Source organism: Medicago sativa, chromosome 7 (assembly GCF_051527215.1).
Source record: "Medicago sativa cultivar Bolivia chromosome 7, Bolivia_mono, whole genome shotgun sequence".
Classification (NCBI taxonomy): Eukaryota; Viridiplantae; Streptophyta; class Magnoliopsida; order Fabales; family Fabaceae; genus Medicago; species Medicago sativa.
In genome coordinates this window covers 78,322,876-78,348,391 of record NC_140755.1, presented here as the reverse complement: position 1 = coordinate 78,348,391, position 25,516 = coordinate 78,322,876, and the positions used below count along the sequence as shown (strand labels likewise).

General features: G+C 28.5%; 1 protein-coding gene and 2 long non-coding RNA genes across 4 annotated transcripts; all 3 read right to left on the bottom strand.

Moving 5' to 3' along the window:
• Positions 1–960: 960 nt before the first annotated feature.
• LOC146908827 (uncharacterized) lies at positions 961–2,076 on the bottom strand. Of its 2 annotated transcripts, none has more exons than XR_015018497.1 (3): positions 1,963–2,076; positions 1,472–1,865; positions 961–1,389 (listed from the first exon to the last, which is right to left on the bottom strand). It is a non-coding gene; the product is annotated as an uncharacterized LOC146908827 (long non-coding RNA). The 2 variants fall into 2 exon arrangements; XR_015018498.1 differs by having other exon boundaries at positions 1,472–1,820; positions 1,963–2,073.
• A 9,539-nt stretch (positions 2,077–11,615) lies between these two features.
• LOC146908826 (uncharacterized) lies at positions 11,616–14,340 on the bottom strand. The gene is made up of 3 exons (XR_015019442.1): positions 14,043–14,340; positions 13,177–13,372; positions 11,616–11,854 (listed from the first exon to the last, which is right to left on the bottom strand). It is a non-coding gene; the product is annotated as an uncharacterized LOC146908826 (long non-coding RNA).
• Positions 14,341–21,666: 7,326 nt separating this feature from the next.
• LOC146908825 (desiccation protectant protein Lea14 homolog) lies at positions 21,667–25,124 on the bottom strand. Its single transcript, XM_085726628.1, has 2 exons — positions 24,879–25,124; positions 21,667–22,281 (listed from the first exon to the last, which is right to left on the bottom strand). Exons 1-2 carry the CDS (start codon positions 25,082–25,084, stop codon positions 22,029–22,031), a joined length of 459 nt encoding a protein of 152 aa, XP_085582754.1. The 5' UTR covers positions 25,085–25,124; the 3' UTR covers positions 21,667–22,028.
• Positions 25,125–25,516: the final 392 nt, after the last annotated feature.

The window sequence follows — 25,516 nt, the reverse complement described above, 5'->3', positions numbered from 1 at the left end:
GTGAAACCAAGATAAATGTGTAATGATTTTTAATGAAATTATTATTGTTAGATGGTTTTGAATAATGATTAAGATGTTATACACTGAAATTATTACTGAAACCATAATTATGGTTTAATGGTTTTGATAGTCTTCTATGAGAAACCAAAATAATTGTCTAATGGTTTTGCTATGGCTATGGTTTCTGTGAGTTGGTTTCAAAACCATTTTGCTGTGGAAATGGTTTCCGTGAGTTGTACTCCAAAACCATTTTGCAGTGAAAATGGTTTCCGTGAGTTAGACTTCAAAACCATTTTGCAGTGAAAATGGTTTCCGTGAGTAATGCTAACACCAGATCCGAACCGGATTGATCATAAACAACACAATTCATCACAACATTCTCAATAATTCATCAAATCCGAATTTCAGCTTATACCAACAGATTTCACATCGAATCATTTCCCAATTCCAGTGAAAATGGTTTTGTAATAAAAAAATTGTGATAAACATTTAAACCATTATTAAGTAACCACTTAATAGTACACACTTATAACCTAATGTGAATTAATCAATAAGTAACCACTTTTTTGTAAAGCCTCGTCATCTTTCTTTTATTTCTTACGTTGTAAAACGAATTTCTGACTTTGTCTAAATATAATCGCGCTTTAATGGTTTTAATAGACTTGTATGTGAAAGAAAAATAATTGTCAAATGCTAAATAAAATAAAAGAATAGTGAAAATTATTATTGACAAATGATTTTAAATAAAAACTATTACTGAAACCATAAGTGTGGTTTAATGATTTTGATAGTGTTCTACACGAAACCAAACTAATTGTTTAATGGTTTTGCTATGGGTATGGTTTCTGTGAGTTATACTCCAAAACCATTGTGCTGTGGAAATGGTTTATGTGAGTTGTACTCCAAAACCATTAGATGTACTTAATTTTTTTCTTTGATCCAATATGGTGCATATCACAATCAAAAATAAAAAACATATGGAATTTTCTAACCATAACAGAACATTTTCAAAACCATCAGATTCAGGCACCAACTTTGAATTCTTAGCAACAGAATCACAATTCTCAGAAAAATTCCCAATTTGATTTCGACAATTTCTCAAACCAAGTCCATCATCAATTTTCCCAAATTCAAATCAATCCCTAATCCCTCCAACTTATTACTCCCAATTCTCATCCTCTTCAACGTCGTCCTTTCACAATCAACGTCGTCCTTTTTCTTCCAAAAATCAAGAATGCAAAGGAACTTGAAAATCTCCAGCAAACTTCATCACCAAACCAATCAAACCCATCATCTATATGTAACCAAAATTGAAAATCATAGCAAGATTCGAATTCAAACACAAAATCATCGGTAGTAACAGTTGACAAATTCCTGAAAGGATGGGACCTGAGAATTGAACCAAAACAAGTGAATGAAATAAAAGTGAAGAAAATATGAATTTCAATCAAAACAGAACACAGTAACATACCTTTGATTTTCTCAATGCGTCTCTTGATTTCTTGTGAACAAGCTTCACAATACATGTGAACTTTCAGAATCACTATCATAACCTTAGGCTGCACCATATAATAAAATAAAAATGATAAAAATGATCCATCACAGATTCAGATAAATTTAAAAAGAAAAAAAAATAATTAATTAACCTCTTCAACTTTCTTTTCTTCCTCTGGCTTAGGTTTCTCTTTCTTTTCAATTTTTTTCTCTTGTTCTGAAGGTTGTTTTGGGATCGGAGAAAGAAGCTCAACTTGTCTATGACTCTTCCTCTGAACTCTTTCAAGAACCTTCAATGGATCCGCTTTTTCTCCTTTAACAACAACCTTGTGAGATTTGCAATCAGTAACCACATCTTCATAATTATAAATCTACACGATTTCACACATAGCGTTCTGCAATTCAAAATTGAAATCTCTACAAATTCACAATCACGCAAACTTGTCACGAATTACAATACACACATACCTCAGAAGAATAGGGATGATCTGCAATTCCGTTTGGGATCGGCGACCTAGGAATCGAATAAGCTGTTTGTGCAAAATAGCTTATTTTGTGCAAAATAGCAGTTTTGCACAAATAAGTTGTTTTGTATAAATAAGTTGTTTTGAATAAGTTGTTTTACACAAATAAGCTATTTTGTATAAATAAGTTGTTTCGAATAAGCAGTTTTGTATAAATAAGCTGTTTTGAATAAGCTGTTTTGCACAAATACGCTGTTTTGTATAAATAAGTTGTTTCGAATAAGCTGTTTTGCATAAATAAACTGTTTTGAATAAGTTGTTATGCATAAATAAGTAGTTTTGAATAAGTTGTTCTTAAAATGAAATTGGAATAAGCTGTTTTGTATAAATAAGCTGTTTTGAATAAGTTGTTTTGCACAAATAAGCTGTTTTGTATAAATAAGTTGTTTTGCACAAATAAGCTCTTTTGTATAAATAAGTTGTTTCGAATAAGCTGTTTTGCATAAATAAGCTGTTTTGAATAAGTTGTTTTGCATAAATATGTTGTTTTGCATAAATAAGTTGTTTTGAATAAGTTGTTTTTTAAAATGAAATCGGAATAAGTTGTTTTGTATAAATAAGCTGTTTTGAATAAGTTGTTTTGCACAAATAAGCTATTTTGTATAAATAAGTTGTTTTGAATAAGTTGTTTTGCACAAATAAGCTATTTTGTATAAATAAGTTGTTTCGAATAAGCTGTTTTGCATAAATCAACTGTTTTGAATAAGTTGTTATGCATAAATAAGTTGTTCTTAAAATGAAATTGGAATAAGCTGTTTTGTATAAATAAGCTGTTTTGAATAAGTTGTTTTGCACAAATAAGCTGTTTTGTATAAATAAGTTGTTTTGCACAAATAAGCTCTTTTGTATAAATAAGTTGTTTCGAATAAGCTGTTTTGCATAAATAAGCTGTTTTGAATAAGTTGTTTTGCATAAATATGTTGTTTTGCATAAATAAGTTGTTTTGAATAAGTTGTTTTTTAAAATGAAATCGGAATAAGTTGTTTTGTATAAATAAGTTGTTTTGAATAAGCTGTTTTGTATAAATAAGTTGTTTTGAATAAGTTGTTTTGCACAAATAAGCTATTTTGTATAAATAAGTTGTTTCGAATAAGCTGTTTTGCATAAATAAGCTGTTTTGAATAAGTTGTTTTGCATAAATATGTTGTTTTGCATAAATAAGTTGTTTTGAATAAGTTGTTTTTTAAAATGAAATCGGAATAAGCTGTTTTGTATAAATAAGCTGTTTTAAACAAATAAGTTGTTTTGCATAAATAAGCTGTTTTGAATAAGCGGATTTAAAAAAAGTTATCCTAATAAGTTGTTTCGAATAAGCTGTTTTGCATAAATAAGCTATTTTGACTAAGTTGGTTTTTAAAATTAATCGGAATAAGCTTTTTTGTATAAATAAGTTGTTTTGAATAAGCTGTTTTGCACAAATAAGCTGTTTTGTATAAATAATTTGTTTTGAATAAGCTGTTTTGCACAAATAAGCTCTTTTGTATAAATAAGTTGTTTCAAATAAGCTGTTTTGCATAAATAAGCTGTTTTGCATAAATATGTTGTTTTGCATAAATAAGTTGTTTTGAATAAGTTGTTTTTTAAAATGAAATCGGAATAAGTTGTTTTGTATAAATAAGCTGTTTTGAATAAGTTGTTTTGCACAAATAAGCTATTTTGTATAAATAAGTTGTTTTGAATAAGTTGTTTTGCACAAATAAGCTATTTTGTATAAATAAGTTGTTTCGAATAAGCTGTTTTGCATAAATAAGCTGTTTTGAATAAGTTGTTTTGCATAAATATGTTGTTTTGCATAAATAAGTTGTTTTGAATAAGTTGTTTTTTAAAATGAAATCGGAATAAGCTGTTTTGTATAAATAAGCTGTTTTGAACAAATAAGTTGTTTTGCATAAATAAGCTGTTTTGAATAAGCGGATTTAAAAAAAGTTATCCTAATAAGTTGTTTCGAATAAGCTGTTTTGCATAAATAAGCTATTTTGACTAAGTTGGTTTTTATAAAATTAATCGGAATAAGCTTTTTTGTATAAATAAGTTGTTTTGAATAAGCTGTTTTGCACAAATAAGCTGTTTTGTATAAATAATTTGTTTTGAATAAGCTGTTTTGCACAAATAAGCTCTTTTGTATAAATAAGTTGTTTCAAATAAGCTGTTTTGCATAAATAAGCTGTTTTGCATAAATATGTTGTTTTGCATAAATAAGTTGTTTTGAATAAGTTGTTTTTTAAAATGAAATCGGAATAAGTTGTTTTGTATAAATAAGCTGTTTTGAATAAGTTGTTTTGCACAAATAAGCTATTTTGTATAAATAAGTTGTTTTGAATAAGTTGTTTTGCACAAATAAGCTATTTTGTATAAATAAGTTGTTTCGAATAAGCTGTTTTGCATAAATAAACTGTTTTGAATAAGTTGTTATGCATAAATAAGTTGTTTTGAATAAGTTGTTCTTAAAATGAAATTGGAATAAGCTGTTTTGTATAAATAAGCTGTTTTGAATAAGTTGTTTTGCACAAATAAGCTGTTTTGTATAAATAAGTTGTTTTGCACAAATAAGCTCTTTTGTATAAATAAGTTGTTTCGAATAAGCTGTTTTGCATAAATAAGCTGTTTTGAATAAGTTGTTTTGCATAAATATGTTGTTTTGCATAAATAAGTTGTTTTGAATAAGTTGTTTTTTAAAATGAAATCGGAATAAGTTGTTTTGTATAAATAAGTTGTTTTGAATAAGCTGTTTTGTATAAATAAGTTGTTTTGAATAAGTTGTTTTGCACAAATAAGCTATTTTGTATAAATAAGTTGTTTCGAATAAGCTGTTTTGCATAAATAAGCTGTTTTGAATAAGTTGTTTTGCATAAATATGTTGTTTTGCATAAATAAGTTGTTTTGAATAAGTTGTTTTTTAAAATGAAATCGGAATAAGCTGTTTTGTATAAATAAGCTGTTTTAAACAAATAAGTTGTTTTGCATAAATAAGCTGTTTTGAATAAGCGGATTTAAAAAAAGTTATCCTAATAAGTTGTTTCGAATAAGCTGTTTTGCATAAATAAGCTATTTTGACTAAGTTGGTTTTTAAAATTAATCGGAATAAGCTTTTTTGTATAAATAAGTTGTTTTGAATAAGCTGTTTTGCACAAATAAGCTGTTTTGTATAAATAATTTGTTTTGAATAAGCTGTTTTGCACAAATAAGCTCTTTTGTATAAATAAGTTGTTTCAAATAAGCTGTTTTGCATAAATAAGCTGTTTTGCATAAATATGTTGTTTTGCATAAATAAGTTGTTTTGAATAAGTTGTTTTTTAAAATGAAATCGGAATAAGTTGTTTTGTATAAATAAGCTGTTTTGAATAAGTTGTTTTGCACAAATAAGCTATTTTGTATAAATAAGTTGTTTTGAATAAGTTGTTTTGCACAAATAAGCTATTTTGTATAAATAAGTTGTTTCGAATAAGCTGTTTTGCATAAATAAGCTGTTTTGAATAAGTTGTTTTGCATAAATATGTTGTTTTGCATAAATAAGTTGTTTTGAATAAGTTGTTTTTTAAAATGAAATCGGAATAAGCTGTTTTGTATAAATAAGCTGTTTTGAACAAATAAGTTGTTTTGCATAAATAAGCTGTTTTGAATAAGCGGATTTAAAAAAAGTTATCCTAATAAGTTGTTTCGAATAAGCTGTTTTGCATAAATAAGCTATTTTGACTAAGTTGGTTTTTAAAATTAATCGGAATAAGCTTTTTTGTATAAATAAGTTGTTTTGAATAAGCTGTTTTGCACAAATAAGCTGTTTTGTATAAATAATTTGTTTTGAATAAGCTGTTTTGCACAAATAAGCTCTTTTGTATAAATAAGTTGTTTCAAATAAGCTGTTTTGCATAAATAAGCTGTTTTGCATAAATATGTTGTTTTGCATAAATAAGTTGTTTTGAATAAGTTGTTTTTTAAAATGAAATCGGAATAAGTTGTTTTGTATAAATAAGCTGTTTTGAATAAGTTGTTTTGCACAAATAAGCTATTTTGTATAAATAAGTTGTTTTGAATAAGTTGTTTTGCACAAATAAGCTATTTTGTATAAATAAGTTGTTTCGAATAAGCTGTTTTGCATAAATAAGCTGTTTTGAATAAGTTGTTTTGCATAAATATGTTTTTTGCATAAATAAGTTGTTTTGAATAAGTTGTTTTTTAAAATGAAATCGGAATAAGCTGTTTTGTATAAATAAGCTGTTTTAAACAAATAAGTTGTTTTGCATAAATAAGCTGTTTTGAATAAGCGGATTTAAAAAAAGTTATTCTAATAAGTTGTTTCGAATAAGCTGTTTTGCATAAATAAGCTATTTTGACTAAGTTGGTTTTTAAAATTAATCGGAATAAGCTTTTTTGTATAAATAAGTTGTTTTGAATAAGCTGTTTTGCACAAATAAGCTGTTTTGTATAAATAATTTGTTTTGAATAAGCTGTTTTGCACAAATAAGCTCTTTTGTATAAATAAGTTGTTTCAAATAAGCTGTTTTGCATAAATAAGCTGTTTTGCATAAATATGTTGTTTTGCATAAATAAGTTGTTTTGAATAAGTTGTTTTTTAAAATGAAATCGGAATAAGTTGTTTTGTATAAATAAGCTGTTTTGAATAAGTTGTTTTGCACAAATAAGCTATTTTGTATAAATAAGTTGTTTTGAATAAGTTGTTTTGCACAAATAAGCTATTTTGTATAAATAAGTTGTTTCGAATAAGCTGTTTTGCATAAATAAGCTGTTTTGAATAAGTTGTTTTGCATAAATATGTTGTTTTGCATAAATAAGTTGTTTTGAATAAGTTGTTTTTTAAAATGAAATCGGAATAAGCTGTTTTGTATAAATAAGCTGTTTTGAACAAATAAGTTGTTTTGCATAAATAAGCTGTTTTGAATAAGCGGATTTAAAAAAAGTTATCCTAATAAGTTGTTTCGAATAAGCTGTTTTGCATAAATAAGCTATTTTGACTAAGTTGGTTTTTAAAATTAATCGGAATAAGCTTTTTTGTATAAATAAGTTGTTTTGAATAAGCTGTTTTGCACAAATAAGCTGTTTTGTATAAATAATTTGTTTTGAATAAGCTGTTTTGCACAAATAAGCACTTTTGTATAAATAAGTTGTTTCAAATAAGCTGTTTTGCATAAATAAGCTGTTTTGCATAAATATGTTGTTTTGCATAAATAAGTTGTTTTGAATAAGTTGTTTTTTAAAATGAAATCGGAATAAGTTGTTTTGTATAAATAAGCTGTTTTGAATAAGTTGTTTTGCACAAATAAGCTATTTTGTATAAATAAGTTGTTTTGAATAAGTTGTTTTGCACAAATAAGCTATTTTGTATAAATAAGTTGTTTCGAATAAGCTGTTTTGCATAAATAAACTGTTTTGAATAAGTTGTTATGCATAAATAAGTTGTTTTGAATAAGTTGTTCTTAAAATGAAATTGGAATAAGCTGTTTTGTATAAATAAGCTGTTTTGAATAAGTTGTTTTGCACAAATAAGCTATTTTGTATAAATAAGTTGTTTTGCACAAATAAGCTCTTTTGTATAAATAAGTTGTTTCGAATAAGCTGTTTTGCATAAATAAGCTGTTTTGAATAAGTTGTTTTGCATAAATATGTTGTTTTGCATAAATAAGTTGTTTTGAATAAGTTGTTTTTTAAAATGAAATCGGAATAAGTTGTTTTGTATAAATAAGTTGTTTTGAATAAGCTGTTTTGTATAAATAAGTTGTTTTGAATAAGTTGTTTTGCACAAATAAGCTATTTTGTATAAATAAGTTGTTTCGAATAAGCTGTTTTGCATAAATAAGCTGTTTTGAATAAGTTGTTTTGCATAAATATGTTGTTTTGCATAAATAAGTTGTTTTGAATAAGTTGTTTTTTAAAATGAAATCGGAATAAGCTGTTTTGTATAAATAAGCTGTTTTAAACAAATAAGTTGTTTTGCATAAATAAGCTGTTTTGAATAAGCGGATTTAAAAAAAGTTATCCTAATAAGTTGTTTCGAATAAGCTGTTTTGCATAAATAAGCTATTTTGACTAAGTTGGTTTTTAAAATTAATCGGAATAAGCTTTTTTGTATAAATAAGTTGTTTTGAATAAGCTGTTTTGCACAAATAAGCTGTTTTGTATAAATAATTTGTTTTGAATAAGCTGTTTTGCACAAATAAGCTCTTTTGTATAAATAAGTTGTTTCAAATAAGCTGTTTTGCATAAATAAGCTGTTTTGCATAAATATGTTGTTTTGCATAAATAAGTTGTTTTGAATAAGTTGTTTTTTAAAATGAAATCGGAATAAGTTGTTTTGTATAAATAAGCTGTTTTGAATAAGTTGTTTTGCACAAATAAGCTATTTTGTATAAATAAGTTGTTTTGAATAAGTTGTTTTGCACAAATAAGCTATTTTGTATAAATAAGTTGTTTCGAATAAGCTGTTTTGCATAAATAAGCTGTTTTGAATAAGTTGTTTTGCATAAATATGTTGTTTTGCATAAATAAGTTGTTTTGAATAAGTTGTTTTTTAAAATGAAATCGGAATAAGCTGTTTTGTATAAATAAGCTGTTTTGAACAAATAAGTTGTTTTGCATAAATAAGCTGTTTTGAATAAGCGGATTTAAAAAAAGTTATCCTAATAAGTTGTTTCGAATAAGCTGTTTTGCATAAATAAGCTATTTTGACTAAGTTGGTTTTTAAAATTAATCGGAATAAGCTTTTTTGTATAAATAAGTTGTTTTGAATAAGCTGTTTTGCACAAATAAGCTGTTTTGTATAAATAATTTGTTTTGAATAAGCTGTTTTGCACAAATAAGCTCTTTTGTATAAATAAGTTGTTTCAAATAAGCTGTTTTGCATAAATAAGCTGTTTTGCATAAATATGTTGTTTTGCATAAATAAGTTGTTTTGAATAAGTTGTTTTTTAAAATGAAATCGGAATAAGTTGTTTTGTATAAATAAGCTGTTTTGAATAAGTTGTTTTGCACAAATAAGCTATTTTGTATAAATAAGTTGTTTTGAATAAGTTGTTTTGCACAAATAAGCTATTTTGTATAAATAAGTTGTTTCGAATAAGCTGTTTTTGCATAAATAAGCTGTTTTGAATAAGTTGTTTTGCATAAATATGTTGTTTTGCATAAATAAGTTGTTTTGAATAAGTTGTTTTTTAAAATGAAATCGGAATAAGCTGTTTTGTATAAATAAGCTGTTTTGAATAAGCTGTTTTGAACAAATAAGCTGTTTTGCATAAATAAGCTGTTTTGAATAAGCGGTTTTAAAAAAAGTGATCCTAATAAGTTGTTTCGAATAAGCTGTTTTGCATAAATAAGCTATTTTGAATAAGTTGGTTTTAAAAATTAATCGGAATAAGCTGTTTTGCATAAATAAGTTGTTTTGAATAAGCTGTTTTGAACAAATAAGCTGTTTTGTATAAATAAGTTGTTTTGAATAAGCTGTTTTGCACAAATAAGCTCTTTTGTATAAATAAGTTGTTTCAAATAAGCTGTTTTGCATAAATAAGCTGTTTTGCATAAATAAGCTGTTTTGAATAAGTTGTTTTGCATAAATATGTTGTTTTGCATAAATAAGTTGTTTTGAATAAGTTGTTTTTTAAAATGAAATCGGAATAAGTTGTTTTGTATAAATAAGCTGTTTTGAATAAGCTGTTTTGCACAAATAAGCTATTTTGTATAAATAAGTTGTTTTGAATAAGTTGTTTTGCACAAATAAGCTATTTTGTGTAAATAAGTTGTTTCGAATAAGCTGTTTTGCATAAATAAGCTGTTTTGAATAAGTTGTTTTGCATAAATATGTTGTTTTGCATAAATAAGTTGTTTTGAATAAGTTGTTTTTTAAAATGAAATCGAAATAAGCTGTTTTGTATAAATAAGCTGTTTTGAATAAGCTGTTTTGGACAAATAAGCTGTTTTGCATAAATAAGCTGTTTTGAATAAGCGGTTTTAAAAAAAGTGATCCTAATAAGTTGTTTCGAATAAGCTGTTTTGCATAAATAAGCTATTTTGAATAAGTTGGTTTTTAAAATTAATCGGAATAAGCTGTTTTGCATAAATAAGTTGTTTTGAATAAGCGGATTTTAAAAAATCATTCTAATAAGTTGTTTTGCATAAATAAACTATTTCGAATAAGCTATTTTGCATAAATAAATTGTTAAAAAAAATTATAATATGAGGCTTTATTATGCCCACAAATAGATTTTATAGTGGACCCAAATAATTCTTTTCACTTGGGGTGTAGAAAGCAATTATGTTAAATTGTTAAAAAAAATTATAATATGAGGCTTTATTATGCCCACAAATAGATTTTATAGTGGACCCAAATAATTCTTTTCACTTGGGGTGTAGAAAGCAATTATGTTGGGTGTAGAAAGTAACTATGCACGGTGCATAAGGATCTCCTTATGCATAATAACTTTTGCCCTACACTACTACTTACTACAGTCTGACGTCTATATATATATATATATATATATATATATATATATATATATATATATATATATGGAGGAGGGATATATTGACTCCAAAAGTAACTCTAAAGAGTTATTTTAAATCTCCGTCATTGAATTTATTTTAATCTAATGGACTACATTTAAGTCTTATTAATAACCATGTACTTCACCATTCTTGATCATTCTATAATAATATTTAGGTTTCCTTTTCATACCCAATCAACATTTATGTTTCATTTTTAAGAAAAAAATTTTCATGAACACAATTAATAAATGGTAAAAACAATTATTCTTTTTGTAGAATTAATTTTAATTGTTAAAAAGATTTGTACCAAAAAAAAAGTTCTTAAAAAGACCCGTGCTTGTAAAAAAAAAAAACACTACGGTTAGCATTAAAATATAAAAAACCATCACACTTAATTTTAAATACAACATTTATTTAATATACCGATCAAACATTTATTCTTTATTTTTTTTCTAGAGCAAGATTTATTCTTTATTATAAATAAATTTTTATTAAATAATTTTTTTAGTTAATCAAGGTTTAACATTTAAAATTTATTCTAAAACATAACACAAATATCTATTTACAACCGTAGTTTTATTTTAAGAACATTAATCATAATTAAACATATAAATTTATTATAAAATACCATTTGATGAAGCATAAGAATGTATTTTTTTTCATAACATTTCTCAATCAAACAATCCAAACAACTTTCTACTTTCTTCAAAAAACAACTTTCTACTTTTTATTTCAAACACCTAACACTCGAAGAAGGATCATAAAGCTCCTGTACAGTTTGGCTATGGTGATAGTTAGAGTGGCAACATTTGTTTACGTGACCAATTTTATGTAGGTTTTTCATCGCAACCAAGGTAGAAATGATTTGGTGTTGTTGTGTTTTTGTTGATTTACATCTTCTTCTTCAAAGAATAGATAGTGACGAATTTCGTAGTTCTAATTTTCATGTAATAATAAGTACATAACTCCTCCTTTTGTTATCTGGTACTTCAACCTCATGCATGATTTGATTTTAATTTTACTGTGACACTGTATTTCACTAATTTTGTAGTCATACAATATGTTAATAATGATTGAACTTTTGTTCAGAGATTTTGGGAGTTTTACTGTAACACCCATACTAGAAATTACCTAGGATATCTAGTATACTCGTTAAACTTGGTATTGGATACATTAAAATTACAATAATAAAATTTCTTCTGAACATATCATAAAATTACTTGTCTATACATTTAAAATAGTACCACTGACTTGTACAACATACATGCAATGACAAGTAAATATAATTGTCCAGCTTCTTCTTCTACTTCATCACGAACTGCCCTGCTTGCGATCCACCTGTGTCTCTGAAATAAAATAAAAGGGATTGGGGTGAGACGGGATGTCTCAGTGAGTTCCACCTATCCTAGGCTGTAGGCAATCTCAGGGAACCTAGGATCGCCATTTGTCTCTAAACTCAACCATTTTGGGTTTATGCAGTTTTATCATGCATAACTGAGCGATCGGGGGATAACTAGGATCGCTATCTAAAAGACTGATATAATCCTGATACTAATACTCAACTCATAATCATAATTATAATCATAATGTCTGTCATATTATGTTAGAAATGTTAGCGTTGAACAAACAATATTATCTGAGTTGATTTTACGGAATAAACCCAGGTGGAGTAACCCCGGAATTTATTCCACTCTGACCGGTATATATATAAATATTTCCAACTGGCGGGAACCCAACTGACGGGGATACCGGACTCCTCTGATTATTGTGGGGTCATCCTCGCGGATAGTGCCCGTTCCAACTGGCGGGAACCTTTCGTATCCAACTGGCGGGATAGCGAAAGCCACAATTTAAACATGTTTTAATATTATAACTTGATCTGATTCTCTGATAACTGAGTCAATCCTCAACTCCACTACTGACGGGGAGATAGAGAGGAATAACTTATCTTAACTAATTTTCTTTTAATGAAAACATCCTGAAACTGATAATAAAGACGTAGTGATTCCGTCTTTATTCTGAAATTATTTCTGATACTAACCTATTCAGGTTCTAGGCATATCGTTGTCATATGCCATTTCTAAAAGGTTATAAAATTTTCCCCATATCCTGATAAATTAAATTCGACTAATTAAGCCGAACTTCCATACTTAGAATTCTCTACTTTCCAATGATTGGAAATTTACCCATGAATAATTTGTTCAATAGCTATTTTACTCTAAACATTACTTTACACAAATAAATATACACTATGGTAGTGTATGATTAGAGGATATGCATAATACAATTTCGGCTACATATTCGGCAATAATGAGAATTGGAGTCTTAGCTAAGTCAAACCATTATATTACCTTAAAAGTATAATTTATATTAGCTAAGAGTCGAAATAAAGTAATAAAATCAAACAATTCTCACTTTACGTAACGTTGGCCGAAATTGCATATTTATTCATTCTCACGTAAAACTTATCATAATATTTTTCCTCTAACTTCTACATTACCATAATCATATTTATCAACATAAAAGTTATTTTAGAGTACTCTAGCAAGGGTATAAATCTTAATCATATTGTCACTAAATTATGTACTAATGTACTAAATCATATTCTATTATTCTAAAGGCATAATTTAACTACCCAAAGGGAAGTTTTCTAACTAAAGGAACTCACCGTGAATCATTCCTGCAAATTGCAAGCAGCTTATCCCAAAATCTGCAGCTCTGCTATCTCCAAAACTCTATAATCACTTTCCCAAAATAGCTTATGCCTTAGCTTATAGGTCTTGCCCCTTCTGAAACAATTCAAACCACTCGTGACATAGCCTTGCTTCATCAACCAGCTTCCACAAAAATTTTCATTTCAGTCCCTGCACCAGAAGTTCGCCGTTTGGCTATTTAAGCACTTTTAAAACAGCTTAATTATCATTTAAGCACTTTTAACATCACTAAACCAGCTTATCATTTTTCCATTACTCATATGTCAATTAAACATATCTCTCATAAGCTGTTCTTCAGAAAATAATACTTGAAACAACTTAACTTTCAACTTAAGCTATTCTTCAACGGCTTAACTAGCAACTTATAACTTCTATCACATAAATTTCGACCCAACCTTTAACACAGAAGTTCCAACATGTATTATTAGCCCTATGAAACACTTATACAGTAGTTTGAACTCACAACTTAGTCATTTAAGGCATTTTGCTCAAAACAGCTTAACTGCAGCTTATGACCTCTAAACAATTCAATCTCTGCTCAAATTTTCCAGAATCAACCCCAACATGTTTAAACACCTCCTAAACCAGTTATACAAAATTCCAACATGTTACAATCAATAATCACTTGAAATAGCTTATGGGAATAACTTGTACACTTTAAGTCCTAAGCTCTCACACCAATGCTCCTAGCTTATTATCATTCTTCATACCATAGTTCTAAATACCATTACCACACATAATCCTCTTCCAATTACACATAAAACATATATCAAAGCTTGGATTAAATAAATTCCCATGAAAAGATGATTATGCCACTTACCTTGTGATTAATCCATTCTTTGGTGCTCTAATGCAAACTCATAAGCTAATTCCCATGAGGCTGGAATGAAAATGAAGGTTATGGAGAATCAAGAGGAGGGACGGTTTCAAGAAATTAAGAAGGGAATGAGAAGTTTTGAAGTGTGTTTCTTACTTAAATCACCTCTAGAAAACTTGTGTGCCATCGATGTAGTGAAAGCATGATAATTTGATGAAGTTTTGGTGGTTAAGGTAGTATAGGGAGGGGACCGATTTCTTAGAGGAATAAGGGAAAAGAAAATGTTCTAGATTGAAGAAGAAGAATATGGAAAATGAGAGAAGATTTTGCCTTGATCTAATTTTAAAAAAAATCTTGATTAGCAAGTTTACCATTTTGCCCTTTAAAGGAAAAGACACAATTATCCTCCGTTAATTCGTAACCATTTAATTTCTCATGTCCGTTGGAATAGTAATACTAGAAACTTACCAAATATCGTCGATTTCTCAATAAGTAATTAATCCATTGAAAATTATTTCCGTTCTGACATGTGACTGATACGATAATTTATTTAAAATTACGCGGGATATTACATTTACCTCAATCGCGCTCTTAGTTCTGAAATCATCTTTATTTGTTGTGTGATTATGTGCATGTTGTGTGAACACTCACTCACACACTCTGACTAGCATGGTACAAACAACACACCACTCACACAGTACTACAATATTACTACGTTTGTATTTGCATTTGCATATTGTGTTTCATTATCACACCGGATGCAAACACACATGGCACAGTATACTAAAATAGTTAAGGTTAAGCATTATATGATTAGCTTATGGTATGTACATTAGGAAAGGGCCTACGCCATATGTATGAGAAACTGCATGTATTATCCTCTGTTTAGTTTAAAAGAAAATTGTTGGGTATAATCCTATTTATTTATATTTTAGAAAATGAATATGAAATTAGACACACAAGTATAGTTAAGAATCAGTTTGAAAATTAAATTGTAATAACATTTTTAATTTTTAATTTTATTATAAAAACAAGCAGATTTAATTATAAAAACAGATAGAGAGGGAATTAATCCCATAGTTAGAACCAAAAATATTGATTAAAAATCTCATAGGAAGGGAATATTATTTGTTATATCTCAGTTGGTCCCATGCATATGAGGAAACGTTCCTTCACATTGTTATATAATGCGGCCCTTCCATGTTCATATCATTACTTCTTACTAAAAATTTATGTGGTCATCGTTAGCGCAAAGTAACAATGATGTTTTTAGAAAGTTATATTGAAAATAGATTTCGCTTCATTGTTGGTTGCTTTTAACACAAGTTACTGAAAATGTTGAAATATGATTTTTTCGGTAATATCAATGTCTTGAAAAACTTCAAAAAAAAATCAATTTGTTTATTTGAAACTTATTTTCTCTTAGTTTTCGATTTATATATTTTGACAAATTGACTATTAATCCAAAATATAGTGGTTGATAATATAATCGTTAAGTTACAACATAAAATTTCCAGTTGCATTGCACGATAATGGAACTGCAATATCTCAATATCCTAGTGGAGTTTACTATTGTTGAGTTGGTCATGTTTTGTGTAAGGCGGGTTAGAATATGCTTCCCTTATAGTGATTGGCACATGATTAAGATGTAACAAATGTCATAAATGGAGAGGATCCTAATAAGTACAAAGTCTTAAAAGTTTGAAACCCAATTAAGAATGGTCTCACATTACTATCCAATTTATTTATGTTGGGTCCGTAAAAAATTTTATCATATCTAATCGTTGGGCTTTTGTCATATTTGATATTCTCATATCATATCTAATCGTTGGGCTCCAGTCATATTTGGTATTCTCATATTATATCATATCTAATTATGTTTGACTTCATCTTTTATAGAATAGAGAAAAATTATTTTGACAATTTTCTAACACCATATTTTTATTCATATGTCAATTTAATACTTATTTTTTTCACTCGTTTAATCAAATTAAAATTTATTTTAGATATATATATTTATGTTATATCAAAAACATTTTCACGTTTTGATTGTTCAAATATCACTCTTGTATACTCATAGGCGATTCAATGTATTTGTGTAGGCCTTTTTTTTATTGAGGCATTTTAACTCTGTTGAGAGAGAATAACTTAAAAATTATAAACTTTTTAATTTCAATAGATTTCTTCGATTAAAAGTAATTCTATTTAAAGCGTTTCATACATTAAATATGAATATCTCTCTCAATCGAAATTTGAACCTATGTTCGTCACGTTATCAGAGTTTATCTCTTATTGCTAGATTCAACTGCATAAGTGTAAGAACTAATTTGATTTATAATAAAATGTACTTTACTTACTAATAAATGTAGAAAATTTATTATGGACCTTATCAACCTAGACTTTAAAATAAAATAAAAATATAAAATTTTGAAACAAATGTAAATTACTTTTATACTTTTACAACTAAAAACATCAAATTAATCGGCATATGATTAAAATAAGAGTTTAACACATGTGCGATGCTAAATACTGCAAAAATCTATTTCCCAAAATTTCTACGAAGCTTTAATTGACACGTTTTTTCCATTCTAAAAAACGTGAACCTCTCTTTACAATATCTAAAGAATTAATGAAAGGGCTATGCTATATATTAAGAATTGGTTTAAACACGACATTTGACAAAGTTGAAAAAGCCTACCATACAAAGGGTGACATAGTAATATCAAAATGGGCGGCGGATAAAAATGTCATTTACAATATGAAGACAGTATATTTTGTGCTTTTCGTCACCTCTCTTTTCGTAACATCCAACATTATTGTTAATAAAAAGAAATAAGTAAAATTGTCTCTTGTCATTTAACTACGGGATTTACGGCAAACATCCAGGTTGTGGGATTTATTGAGCAATTACACTTGCTTGTGAAAGATTCGGGAAAAATTGTTTCGTTATATCCCGCATTTTCCTTAACACATAACCAATTAAATGGAAAATTAACACTTTCCATTTAACAACATCAAATGTTCTTTGGACTATCACGAGTGGTATTGTTAAGTAGGATGCTTAATTCATGATATGCAATAATCACAATTCTCATTTGTTAGTAATTTTTTTTTTGTTTTAATTCTCTTTTAAGTTTGAAGTCATGCTGAATAAGTGAGTAACAACAAACTTTGACATTGTTTGTCGTCGTTTAACAAAATATCACACACAAAAGCATGACAGGGACATATGTTGTAATATATCAAATATTTCAATGGCATTAGTTATGCATTTTTTTGCTGAGTGGCTAAGGCGGTTTACATCACTAATCACTGATGATTGGTGAATTATTCACTCACACAGTTCATGGTCTCACAGGTGTGTGGGTCCCACTATACTACTTACTACCGTCTGGCGCTCGGGCGCGGGCGTGTGTGTGTGTGTGTGTGTGTGTGTGTGTGTGTCCTTCCTCAATCAAACAATCCAAACAAATTTCTACTTTCTTCAAAAAACAACTTTATACTTTTTTCAAATTTTGGCCGTTCTTATTTTTTCTCATGAATCCTCGTGCGTTAACTCCTGGAGCACCTAACACTCGAAGAATGATCATTAAGCTCCTGTACAGTTTGGCAATTGTGATAGTTGAAGCGGCAACATTTGTTTAGGTGACCAATTTTTTGTCGGTTTTTCATCGCAACCAAGGTAGGAGTCGTTCTTGTTGGTGTGGTTGTGCTTCTGGTGACTTACATATTCTTCTTAAGAGGATATATAGTGGTGAATTTCTAAGCTCTGATTTTAATGTAATAATAAGTACAAACTCCTTATGTTGTTATCTGGTACTTCAACCTCATGCATGATTTGATTTTAGTTTTACCGTGACACTGTATTTGACTAATTTTGTAGTCATACAATATGTTAATAATGATTGGAATTTTGTTCAATGATCTTGGGAGTTTTACCTCAATCGCTCTCTTAGTTTTGAAATCATCTTTCATGATTTGTTGTGTGATTTTGTGCATGTTGTGCGAGCACTCATTCAGACACTCTGACTAGCATAGTACAAAGAACACACCACTCACACAATACTACAGTACTACTACGCTTGCATTTACATTTGCATATTGCGCTTCATTCTCACACCGGATGCAAACACACACTGCACTATATACCAAAACAGTTGAGGTTAATACATTATATTATTACCTTATGGTATGTACATTAAGAAGGTGTCCACATCATATGTATGAGACACTACATTTATTATCCTCTATTTAGTTCAAAAGGAAATTTTTGGATACAATTCTATTTATTTATATTTTAGAAAATGAACATGAAATTAGACAAATATATATAGTTATGAATCAGTTTGAAAATTGAATTGTAATAACACTTTTACTTTTTTATTTTATTTTAAAAACAGGTAGAGAGGGAATTAATCCCCTAGCTAGAACCAAAAATGTTGATTAAAAATCTCATTAGAAGGAAATATTTATTTCTTATATCTCAATAGGTCTTATGCATATGAGGGAATGTTCATGCACATTGTTATATCATGCGGCACTTCCTTGTTCATATTATTACTTCTTACTACAAATTTACGTGGTCATTGTTGGTGCAAAGTACAAATGATGTGTTTAGAAAGTGATATGTGGTCATACCCTCCCTATGCTAATGATTGGCACATGGCTAAGATTTAACAAATGGATTAACTTGCAACATGAATTAACAACCACCTAGGTGAGCAATGCATATTTTTAAATAATTGGACTTGCGAAGTATCTTTAAATTTTTTTAAAAAAAATTGAGGCTTAATACGAAAATTAAAAATTTTGAAAGCCTAAATCCCTTCCTTTAATGGCGGCCTCTTTAGACCGAGTTGAGATCATCCCCTCCATTTATAAAAATAAATGGACATTGTCATTAGGAAAGAGATAAACACAAAAAATAAGTGATGGATCCTACCATCTTTAATTATTTTCAAGATTTTATGCGTCTTTTATCTCTTTAAATGGAGAAGAGTTTAAATGGAGAGGATCTTGACTCATATTTGTTTTAGAATTTGTTTACTATTTTTTTTTTATAGAGTAATGTGTTCACTAATTTTTAATCAATATTCAAAACAATGTTTGAATTTAACACTGCCTTTTATAGAGTAATGTGTTCACTAATTTTTAATCAATATTCAAAACAATGTTTGAATTTAACACTGCCATTAAAGAATTTAACACTGCCTTTTATAGAGTAATGTGTTCGCTAATTTTTAATCAATATTCAAAACAATGTTTGAATTTAACACTGCCATTAAAAACTGAAGATCCACATTCACTTGGGCGAGGTATCGATCCCCGTACCTCTCGCGTGCTAAGCAAGATGTTTACCATCTGAGCTAGATCCCCATATAGTTACAGTTGATTAATGTAATTATAAATTTCTATTATATTGGGCAAAACATATAATTTTTTCTATCATTGTCAAAGAACCAAAAAATTATTATATAACTACTCCTATCTTTATTTTTTGTTAAATGGAAAATGTTTGATGTGCTTTATTGAGAAACCATTGTTTCCCAAATGTAAAACAAATAATGATTTGATTGTTCTTATTTATTTTTTTCCTCAATTAAATTTAGGACATTTTCTACGCATTTTTGTCATTCACTTTTTCTGAGCATCTTTTTCCTATGTGTTTCATAACTTGTAGGAATCCTTGAAAATCTTACAAAGTTGAGTAGACACAAATTTCTTGATAAATGACGACTAGTTGAATCCTCTTTTTAAGAAGAAAAACAAGACTTGTTGAATCTTTGTAGGTATTGAGATATTTATGTAGCTTATAAATATTGTGTATCCCTGCTCAATTTTGTATGTCTTGTGCTTAATTTGATCATATTAGTATATATTTTGACTTCTTTGAAAGAAAAAAATAAGTATCAATATAACTGAAGCCACTCTCTTGAAAAATCGACAGTTAATGATAGTGTTTGACAAGATGTCTATCATCGTAAGAGTAGGTTTTTTCTTTGAACAATTTAGAGTAGTTTTAAAATAGGAAGATGACTCACTTTTTAAATCCTACATAAGTTTATCTTAATGACTTTTCCAACGAAGAGCCATAAATTGCATGTGTTGAGAAAGAACCATCGGATGATATACATGTTTGGGATAGAAGTTGCTCAATATTTAGCATTGGATTTATTGCTCAATACCTAGACTCATATCATACGGTGGGTAGCAATGTTAATGCCCGCCATAACCATATTTTAACTAAAATAGATCGACGAATCACAAAATATGATATCATTTTAACATAATTGAAAAAATATTCTAAGTTCTTTAATATTGAATTATGGAAATTGTAAACTAAAATATTTATCTCACCCAACTTATAAAGCATCCAAATATAATAACTTTGTATACTTGTATGTATGACATCCTTCAAAACTTATATATAATTGTTATATGAGATTCATTATTTTATCTCATCACCATGATCAAAGAATTGAAAAAAAAATATTTACAGAAAATACTTGAATAAGGATAATCCTTCTGACTTCTGAGGATCACGAGCATGCAAGGACGGATACAAGTTGTTTTGTAACATGTGTGGGCTTGTGCCTACACAAAAAATTTAGAAACATTTTTTTTTTTAGGAATATAATGTAGCAATAGTTGACATTTTGACTACATGACTCACACTTATCACAAATTATTTCTCCCTTGGACCACACCTATCATCACATAGCTCAAATCATTTCTTGATAATATGAATATTATCAATCGATAATAAGAATATTATCAAGAATCAAATGCAAAATTGAGTGGGAGATGTCAAGTTAAATGATTGTTTAGTTATTTATATAGAGAAATATATTTTTATTGATATTGAAAATGAGAAATCATTCAAAATTTCCATAATATAAAAAGTCGTAGATGACAATGTTATATATGGTACCCCCACTATTCAAAAATCTTGGATCGGTCACTGCGAGCATATGCTAGCTGGCAATTTCAAGTGGTGGTCTGTAAATCTCAAAAGAAGATAAACAAACAATTTTAGAATGTTGGTGCTAGAAAAGGAAATTACTCTACCAGATCTAAGGTAACCACTTCTAATCACTCTCAAGCAAGTGCATGTATTGAAAATATTATGGGATTAGCCAATCCCAAATCTAAACGGGCTCATAAAAGGTTTTTAATTAAGTATAAAACATTCTCTCAAAAAAATTAAGTATAAAACATGATGATTTGCTAAACGCCTAAACACAAGTAGCAATGAATCTCACATAAGTATTTATGGATCCCTGAGATATATTTGCAACACTTAATTTCATGTTAGACAAGTTTGTTACTTCCTACTATTTTAGTTTTTCTGTTATGTGGCGGTTACAACTTGATTTAGCTAGTGTTAAAAGTTATATGATTATGTCAATAAAGTGTACACCATATTCAGAACTTTGAGAATTCAAAACTCTTTTCTTCTATATGATTATTTAGAGTTGTGAGTAAAACAACAAAGAAATTCATTTGTTCTAACAAACATCAAGAGAGTTCATTCTAATAATAAATTAGTCCCTTCAATGGAAGTGGTTTTACCTATTTAGCATAACAACCATGTTTAACCCCAATCTGTTAACCAAAAAAACATCCATTGAAAACCTTAATTTCATATACTTTACTCATGCATAGTACTATAACATCTGTATCCAACAAAAAGTACAACCAAAGGGAAAAAGAAACACTAGTAAATCGAAAATGATGTAAAAGCAATACATAACGGTGCTTTTATTTATTTATTGGGTCTTGTTAACGAGTGCCCCCGGTGCACTCTTTAAAAATTCCAAAAGAAGAAATAATTTTATAAAAAAGTCAAATATTTCGATTTTCAATATATTGATTACACATATTTTCATAAAAAGTTACTATTTAGAGGTCTTAAAGTGTGCCCCGGAGGCACTCGTTAACATTTCCCTTATTTATTTTATTGTTCTTAATGCCTGCTGGTGGATCAAATTAGGCAAAGAAGTCAGAGATGCTTGGGAGCTTGATCTCTCCTTTTTGACAAAGAGGAATGGTGAAATTGCCAATAATAGGAAGATCAATAACAAGAGCAATATCCAATTGATAATCAATGTCCCAATCAGCACCAATATCCTTTCCCAAGCTAACAATTATGCTATGAGGCACCTTCACTAGCACATTAAGCAATGTTGTGTCACTGGCTTTCAATGATCCTGGGTCTGGTACAGTTCCTGATGCTATCTCCCTGATTATTATCATCAAACATAAAAACAATATAAATTAACAAGATGAATTGTTATCTAAAATTAAGTGCACATTTTCAAATCATACAGAAGTTGCTAAACAAATATTTTTTTGTAGCTTTTATTTCATAATGATTCTAAAGTTTTATATTTAATAACATTAGGATTTATGTGAAAGTGAAACATATTAACAAAACACATTTTTATATAACTTTTCACATATAGCGCTTAGTACTTTTGCTCAAAATACACTGAGAGAAAGAAAGGTTTACATGTAAAGCCAAATTTTGGTCTTAAGAATTTGAATAATGTAGTATACAACAGAAGGAGTATGCAACTGTGAATTATCAACTTCTCTAAAAACAACTGTGAATTATTAACAAAAGCTATTCTCTGTAAAAATCAAAAACTGTTCTTCAAACAATATGACAAGATCAATAATGCTCCTTATGGGAATCGACCACTATAAAGTGAGCATTTTACTTTAAAGTTTTTTTTTTTTTTTTGAAGGAATTTTACTTTAAAGTTTAGAATTTGATTTCACACCAATTGCTTAAAAGTCTTACTAATACTTACCACTCGGACCAGTCAAGATCACCAATTATTTAATGCAAATAATTAGAGTATAGATTATGATTTTAATGCTTTTATAGTTTTATTTTTTTCATTCTATTTTACTATTTATCATTTAAAAATACTATTACATTTTCTTCTTTACTAATCACAAAAATAGTTCATAGAAAAATTACAGTATTATATAAAAATTAATTGGTGTTTGCCTGAGTGGTAAGGTTAATTGGTGTTCAAACTTCAAAGGGCATGTTATTTGTCCTGTTGTATGGTCTACGGGGTGTGGGCAGTTATTTTTGGAAGTTTTTTGCTTAATAAGTGGGACATGTTGTCTTGGAGTTTTATGAAATTGGATTTTTCTCAAGTCGGCAGTTTGCCGCATCGACAAAGTCATAACATCTATGATTATGAAAGACATTTCCATAGTCAGAGAGATATAAATAAATAGGTCATCATGAGCTTAGCTCACTTGGTATGTACAATGTATAAAAATATGCAAGGTCCGGGGTTCGAAACCCCGGCCACCACAAAAAGAACAATATAAATGAATAGTGTTTGGCCACACACACAAAAATGCATTTGCATTTCTTTAAAATACTAAATCATTATATTATTAATTTTATTTTTATTATTAAAAAAAAGACTTTGATGTGTGTGTCAAAACATTATTGATTTATGCTTCTGTCCATTTTAAAGCTTCTCTAGTTATGATTGTTGGGCAAACATCAGAATCATTAACCAAATTTTAATATAAATCTTAATTTTTTAAAAGAGATAAAAATAATGGTTTTAAAATATAAGTCCTCTGTTCCAATCTGTTCGATCTAAGGTTTTACCATTTGATAGTTTAACTTAACTCATTTTACTTATGTAAACTCTAATATAATATTGCAAGTATGTCAATAGTGTAAATATGAATTAATTATAAAGACAAAGTATACATAACCACAATAATAAAAAGTTATGTTCAGTTGAACATCAAAATACAACATTAACTTGTAAAATCATAAGTTTCATAAGACTTTAAACCATTCAAAAAAGCAAGTTTCACAAGTTGTTAATAAACCTATCCAAAAAATAAACATAGTTAATTTTTTCAAAAGGTTAATCCTTATAAAATTTCATAACATCATTATCATTGGTGTCTTCATCTCCAACATCATCAAATTCTTTTTCAGATGATAAAGAGTTTTCAATATTAGAACCAAAGAACATGACTTGAACTCACTTCAACATTAATTTCAATACATTGAGTTTGAAAAAAGAATTGGGTTTTCAAAGAAAATTGGCCCAAAATAAAAAATAATTTTTTTAACGTAACACGTGTTAACTCGGTCAAACTTGTATGGTCTACGGAGTTTACCCGAGTTTATCCGAGTTTAACACGTGTTAACACGGTTAAACTTGTCCAACATTCCAAATTCACCAAAAACCAAAGTTACCTTAGAGTTAACACATTTTACGAGTTTAACACTCGATTTATGGAATACTTTCGATCTCTATCAAATGGTCACAAATTTTGTAACTATTTGAATGCGACAAAACCGGCACGTAATTGTGGTCAATTTTTTTTAATGTAAAATAGTACTAGTAGTTTTAGTTTGTTGAGTGAGAATTCAGAATTTTATACCATAGAGTAGGAAGCAGTAACGTGTCTAGCAAAATTTGTGTTAAACTTTTGATCGTACACCTTTGAAAAACAATTCAACAAGAGTACCAAGTTACCAAACAATTCAACTAGACGCTCCAATATTTATATATGATGAAGGTATTTCTTTTGACTCAATTTTTTTGACCATTGACTCCAATTTTTTTAAGATATTAAACACAACAAAATTAAACTCAGATCATCCAAAATTCAACTACCATAATCGATTCCGTTACAAATCAACCTATCTAATCAATAATTGATTCATGATTGTTAAATAATCCACTAAAATAAAGTCTCAATTCACAAATACATAAACCAATTAACGCTATATAAATCAAAACTAAAATTGAAGAAGAGAAAGAAAAAAAAAATACAAACCTGTTACCACTTTTGAAGGAGTACTTGATGTCACAAATTGGAATAGAAGTAGAATAAGGATTTGAAACATTGATCTTAGCCAAATACTCGACAGACTGACGTGTCACGTCCTTGAAATCAACATCTGTAATATCTGCCTCAGGTTTAGGCACTTCCCCAACTTTCTCACCAATATAGTTTTTGGCTTTGTCCAATAGCTGTGACATTTTCAATACTGTAAATATTAGACTCACACAAATTACACTTAACGACACCTTCATACCCAAACCCATTATTTATAGTACTACAGAAAAGTCACAAAATATCAAAAGATGAAAAAGTGGATGATACGTGGCGAATACGTGTTGCACGTGTTTTTCACGCGCTTTGAGATCTGGGTGGAAGAACAATATCCGATGTCGATGATAATAATGAGGTTGTTGTCGGTGTCCTTTTGTGAGTAATGTTTTTGGATCTTGTGTAGGTGTGGCGTGTTGTGTGTCATGCAGTCGCATCCCATGCCCTCTTCAAAGATAGCACTATTTCTCCACTTCCACAAAAACCAGCATGTCGTCATGAAAATGGTTTTTCCATCTAGATGTGTTTGTTTGAACCCCTTTTTTGTCGAGGTTGTTGAAAAACCAATCCATACAATCAAA

Excerpts from the sequence above, each read along its gene's own strand:
- LOC146908825 (XM_085726628.1), bottom strand. The coding sequence starts at position 25,084 with ATGTCACAGCTATTGGACAAAGCCAAAAACTATATTGGTGAGAAAGTT. Across the intron at positions 22,282-24,878 it reads TCCTTCAAAAGTGGTAACAG|GGAGATAGCATCAGGAACTG; the intron begins GTTTGTATTTTT and ends GATAATAATCAG.